Consider the following 6289-nt stretch of genomic DNA (forward strand, 5'->3'; position numbering starts at 1 on the left):
CCAACCCACCCACCCCTGCAGGTGCCAACTTCCTTTTCTCTCAGAGACCAGAGGAGTGAGGCCTGCAAGCCCCGCACAGGTGCTCCCCACCCGCAGGATGCTGGGCACGGCCTCCTCCCCTCCCAGCACTGCTGAGCCCTGTCTGGGCCACACCTGAGGGAGGGGCTGGGATGCCCTGCCCACCCTCCCCAAGCCCCACGTGGCTAAGGGCTCCTCTCTGAGAAGCCTCCGGGTTCTGGCAGAGTTGACATGAAAGGGAGTGAGGGCAGGAGAGAGGTGCCGGCCTCCCTTTCATCCCTAACTGCACGAAGCTCTCGGCTGCCGGTCCCCAGCTGGCCGCACGCTCCATCAGACCTGTGCTCTGCGGGCGCCAGGCCTTCTGTGCCCGTGTTAGCTGTGCTCCTACCGGGCAGGGACCTGGGAAGCAGAGCCCTCCAGGCCTGGTGGGCCCCTGGTCTCCCTGTTAATCCCTGACAGGGGCCGGGGCAGGTTTAGATGAGGAGCCCAGACCTGGTAAGCGTGCTGCCTTATCCCCGCCATCCGGGTTCTCTGATAGCGGTCAGAGACACTGCCCTCCCAGCCCCCTGTCCACCAATGGGGAGAGCGCTTTCTCCCTGTGAGGACCATGATGTGAGTCACGCACACCCCCTCCGTGAGCTTCCTAAGTGCCCCACGCTGCTGTGCTTGGTGCTTCACACATGCCAGCACACAGAAGCCTCAGAAAGACTCTGGGAGGTGGTTATTCTCCAGAGTATCCCCACGTTATAGACGAGGAAACAGACAGGGAGAAGCTAAATACCTCCCCCCGGGTCACACAGCTGGAACTCAAATCCAGGCTGACCGAAGAGCCCACGCCCTGAACCATGTTATGCTACGCTCACAGCACACACCAGTCACCTCCTCCGGGCAGCCTCCCTGGCCCTCTTCCTGAGGGTCCTCAGTGCCCTGTGCCACTTCCGTTAGAGCTCACATTCCTACTGGCTCTAATTACGTGGCCTGGGAGTGAGGCTGCCTGGGTTTGACTCCTGGCTCCATTCGCTGGGTGACGCTGGGGGAAGTTGCATTGCTTAACCTCTCAGTGCCTCAACTCCCTCACCTGGGCCAACGAGACCCAGGGCTGTGAGCACAGGAAGTGGACCTGAGCTGCCAGCACTGCCTGGTCCCGGGCAGAGGAGGACTCGGTGCACAGTGCTCATTGCTTGGAACTCTGCTGACCACTTCCCACGGTCAGTCAGGAGCTGACATCCCAGAGAGGCCTGGGCAGGTATCCCCTGCCCACCAGTCCCCACATGGCGGGGGGCCGTCCCCCCACTTAATCCCCCCACCAGCGCCAGTCCCAACAAGCAGAAAGGGACTCACTTGGAGACCAGCGAGAAGGCCTCGGAGCAGATGGCAGGACAGGGGACAAACTTGATGAGGATGTGGCCCAGGGCCGCAGGGAAGTGGGCACGTGTGACCTTCTCCAGCACGGAGCTGAACGTGTGGATGTCGGCTGCCTTGCAGGAGGGGTCCCCCGAGCCCGTGTCCAGGACGTTCCCCCCGTGCAGCACCAGCAGGAGCACTTGAGTCTTGCAGGAGCGCTGGGAGAAGACTTCCTGGAAGGGACATCGGTGGGGACAGAGAGACAGGCAGCAGGGAGACAGGGAGGGGTAACACACTGAATCACATACACACACACACACACACACACACACACACACACACACACCCGGGGGGCAGGGGGGACCACCTACAGCCAGAGAAGCAGGCACTGTGCCTAGCCTGTCTCAGCTCCAAGTCAGGGACTTCTCCTGCCCCCATATGATGAGGGGCACAGGCTGCCAGGAGGGCAAGCCCCTCAATGTCTGGGTCGGAAGGATCCCAGGAGGCCCTTCTTGTTCATATGAGAGCCACAAGCCCAGAGCAGGAGGGGATGCTGCCCAGGGTCGCACAGCAAGCCAATGACCCGGATGGAAACTAGGCAGCCTGTCCAGCAGGGCTCTGCCTTACATCCTGAGCACAGAGGTGGGCCCCGACAGCCTCGGAAACCCGCCTACCTCACTGTCTTCGTGGATCTCAATGCTTCCTTGGGCCGGGAACTTCTGTCTTCTCAAGGAGACCCGGTACAGCTCTCCTAAGGGGAGCAGAGCAGAGCTCAGCTGGCAGGAGGCGTGGGCCCACCGGCCGTGGAGCGATAGCGTCGGAGCTAGGGCGTCACCCTGCTCAGCCCTGGCCTCCAAACCAAACACCACGTGAAACCCTTTCTCCTCCTATAAAGCGGAAGCCCAGCAGGATGAGGCCGTGTCACGTGCTGTCCCAGGGCCAGCAGGGCCACCCTAGGAAGGAGCTACCCTGCTCTTTCCTTCACTAACAGCAACAGCAACAGTGTAAGGGTCGTCCGATGGCTTCCACTTCCTGTATTAGACAGAAATATGGGCCGAGCATCCTTCTGGAAACAACCACAGCCCGGCCAGCATGGCTCAGTGGTGGTTGAACGAGGTCATGGTTCAATTCCCAGCCGGGGCACATGCCCGGGTTGTGAGCTCCATTCCCAGTGTGGGGCATGCAGGAGGCAGCCGATCAAGGATTCACTCTCATCATTGATATTTCTCTCTCTCTCTCTCCCTTTCTTTCTGAAATCAATTTTAAAAAACATATATATATGCATATATAAATATAAACGGACCACAGTTGCTGGATTTTAAAAAACTAATTATGTTTGAAGCTGTCAGAGGCCTTGAATTATGGGAACCCCTGCAGGGGAAGATGGCTCCTCAGAGAGACAAGGCCAGCATTGAGGGCCACACTCATGGCCACTCTTCCCCTCCAGCTGTGGGGGAAGCCAGCGCTGCCAGAAATGTTCTCCTCGCTCCCCTCAGTTGCCTGGCTCAACGCCCCCAGCTTCAGGAAGTGCTTCTTGGCAGCCAACCCTCCCTGCTCTCTCTTTCCTCCAACACAGACACTACACTCCTGGGCCAAATCTGGCCCATTGCCGGTGTTTATAAATAAAGTTTTATTGGAACAGAGCCATGCCCATTCATCTGCGTATTATCTGTGGCTGCTTCTGTGCCACAGAGACTTTACAGCCCGCAAAGCCTAAAATATTTACTGTCTGGCCCTTTAAAGGAAAGTTTGCTGACCCCTGATCTAATGCCTGAATATCACTGCTTTGGACTCTCAGGTGCAGAGAGACCTCAAAGACATCCAGCAGCCCCCTCGCTGCCTACGATGATGCGGCCACCACGAGAAAGTGAGTCCTTCCTTCCGTCCAGCTGGTCCCTCTCCCCTTGAGACGGATACTACTTTCTCTGTGTGGCTGAGCCTCGCAGCTAGACTGTGAACCACTTGCTTGCCTTCAATGACAGGGAGCTCATCTCTTAAAGCAGCCGGTTCTAGACAAGGGTGGCCCTTTCCTTCTTCTCTCTTTCCCCCCACCCCAGCCGAGAGCCTGCTGCACCCTCCCAGGAAGCACATTTGGGGAGGGTCCTTCCCAGGGGCTTTGCAGGCAACCCTGGCAGGTGGGCTGGTGTGGGTGGGAGCCCAGCCAACAGCCAACGTGTGTCTGTGTCATCATCTCCTCAGCCACTACTGGCCCCGGGGGAGGGTGCATCTGCCAGGAATTCCAAACGAGAAGCTTTGCTCAGCAGGGAAGTGCATTTTTGAAATCGTCTGTCCTCGCAGACACAACCCTGGTCTAAGGGCAACTGCTTTATGAGCTCAGAGCTGCTGCCCACACAGACAGGAAATCATTTTGTAAATGATGGAGGGCTCTGGCTTGGAGGAGGAAGAGGAAAAACTTGTTCTGAGGCCTGGCTCTGCCCAGCACTTCCTAATGCTCCTTCCAGGGGCTCCGACTCTCCTGCCTTATTTCTAACATCCTATACCTTGCCCTGGACCTGGCCAGAGGACACCTGGGCCCTGCCCTCGGGACAGCGTCAAAATAAACGACAGCAGTAGATGGTTCTGTTTTACTGAGGACGGATGTCCCAGGCACTGTGTGCTATACAGGGATCATCTCGTTAGTCCCCACAAGTAACCTCTGGGTTTTGGTCCTGTTAGTACCCCATTTTACAGATGAGAAAACTGAGGCTCAAGCAACCTAAGTCATTCACCCCTGGCCACACAACTGAGAAGACTGAGTGAGCTGGCACATGAACCCAGCTAAGACTGCCCCACACTCAACAGAGGACAATGCTTGACAAAGTGCTCCCTCATCCGTCTGACATCCACGGCTTCCGGGGGAGGTGAACAAGAAAATCCTCATTCTGCAGAAGAAATAGGAGCACAAATCCATAAGTGATTCCCCGGAGACGGAAGCCCAGTTTGCCCTGGGGGACCAGTTCACCAGCAAGAGAAAGCGGCCAGGAGGGAAGCCGGGTGTGGCTTTGTGTGTGCAGCCTCGTGTGCCGCTGAAGGGCAGGTGGACCGGGAGAAGCCAGGAGCCGGCAGGGCTGAGTCCGTGGGTATGGAGCCTGGGAGGGCCCTGATCTGGGCCTGGGAAGGACCCTTGGGAAACCATGGACTTTGGAGCCAGAACACCTGAGTTCAAATCTTGGCTCTTACCAGCTGTGTTATCTGCACCTGTTTTCTCATCTGGAATATGGGGATAATCATGGCAGTGACCTCCTAGAATGGTGATGAGGATAAACGAGTTCATGTACAGAAAAGGCTTAGAATGGGAACTGGAACATAGTAAATTCTATGTAAGTGATTATTATTATTATCATTATTATTACTATTATCACCCAGGGTGCATTGGGGGGCTTAGGACTACAGCTGATAAGATAGGGCCAACCCTGGCTGGTATGGCTCAGTTGGTTGAGCGTTGTCTCATTCACTGAGAGGTTGCTGGCTCAATTCCAGGTCAGGGCACCTGCCCAGGTTTGGGGCTCAATCCCCAGTAGGGGGTGTTAGGAGACAGCCAATCCATGTGTCTCTCATCAATATTTTTCTCTTCCCACTCTCCCTTCCTCCCTCTTTAAAAGCAATAAAAGCATATTTAAAAAATAAATAAAAAAGATGGGGCCAGAGGCTGATGGGGACATTGCCGCCCCCGCACTCTCCTGCCTGTCCCCAAGTCCTCCCTGAGCCCTGGCAGGCTCCAGGCCTCGCTGGGCTGGGTGCCTACTTGCACTGGGGAGCCTGCGTGCAGTGTGATTACAGGATAAATACTGTGATTGCCGCAAATTACCACAGCAAGGCTATAAATAAGTCGCAGGGAAGACATGAGGGTCCTGCCATTCGCGGGCACCATGCCCCCCCCATTAGGTGGGGGCTGCATCCTGCACCCTCACTGATTACACAGACGGGGGAGCACCCACCTCCTTGATCTGCCTGGCTCATTGCTGCGAGGCCCAGCTCCCCGGGGGCCCACGCGATGTTCTGGGCATCAAATCAGGGGACAAGCGCTGTATCCTGGCTGCAAACTCTGCTGAGGCAGTTCCTGGCTCGGTGGGGATGGGAGGCCGGCAGGTGGTCCCAGCCCATCAGGTCTTGGCTCTGACCCCTAGAGAGTCGACTACCAGGACCAGAGTCGCCCCACTGAAAGGTGCGTCCCCGCCTTCGCAGAAGCCTCTGCAGACAAGCAGAAAGGCTGCCTGGGGGCCCCCTGCCTGTTCCTCGCCCACAAGGGCTCTCTCTGCTCTTCCAAGAACCAGACATCCCACCACAGTAACGGCGGCCAGCGGCTCCGACTCACCCACAAGACATCACTCTTTCCCTTGCCTGCCCCGAGCCCTCCGCCTGGTAAGCCCTGCCTCCCTTTGCAGACTGCAAATTCTCACCTGTCCTCAGAACCCTGCTCAGCCGCCACCGCCTCTGGAAAGCCTTCTCAGATCTACCACAGCAGACATGGCTGCCCCGGGCATAGGGAGTGGGCCAGGCTCATTGCTGCGAGGTCACCCGTCTATTTCCCCCTCAGACCGTGGCCCCAAGACGGGGTGTAGCAGCTGTCAGGGCTCAGTGTGGCGTTTCTGTGAAAACTCATTACAAGTGAGGATCCAGGGCGCACACCGCCTGTGAGGCAGCTCTGGGCTGTCGAGCCCCAGGAGAAATTGGTTCAGGGCAACATCGCCCACTGGGAAGACATTTCTTAAAAGCCCCGAGGGGCACCGCACTGGGAGCCTCTGGCAATTCTAGAACAGCCGGCCCGGGCTTGTGGCGCCGCATCTAGAGGCTGCCCCAGAGCCTCTGGTGACCAGATCTGCTGGCCGGGTCCTGGGCGGTGGGAGCCACATGCCGGCGGTGGGCCACGTCCTGTGCATGTCTGTCTGCTTGTTCCTATTCAGGCTGGTCCCTGTGTGCTCTGATA

The 6289-nt window shown here is 57.6% G+C and overlaps 1 protein-coding gene across 1 annotated transcript in view; it reads right to left on the bottom strand.

Moving 5' to 3' along the window:
- The window catches only part of PITPNM3 (PITPNM family member 3), a 73954-nt gene that overhangs the window by 25617 nt on the left and 42048 nt on the right, over positions 1-6289 (bottom strand). The window contains exons 5-6 of the mRNA XM_014533716.1: positions 2037-2113; positions 1360-1595 (exon numbers count right to left, since the gene is read on the bottom strand). Of these exons, the coding sequence (XP_014389202.1) occupies positions 1360-1595; positions 2037-2113 (313 nt within the window). The remainder of the gene's footprint in view (positions 1-1359; positions 1596-2036; positions 2114-6289) is intronic.

Source organism: Myotis brandtii, unplaced genomic scaffold (genome assembly GCF_000412655.1).
Source record: "Myotis brandtii unplaced genomic scaffold, ASM41265v1 scaffold1223, whole genome shotgun sequence".
NCBI lineage: Eukaryota > Metazoa > Chordata > Mammalia > Chiroptera > Vespertilionidae > Myotis > Myotis brandtii.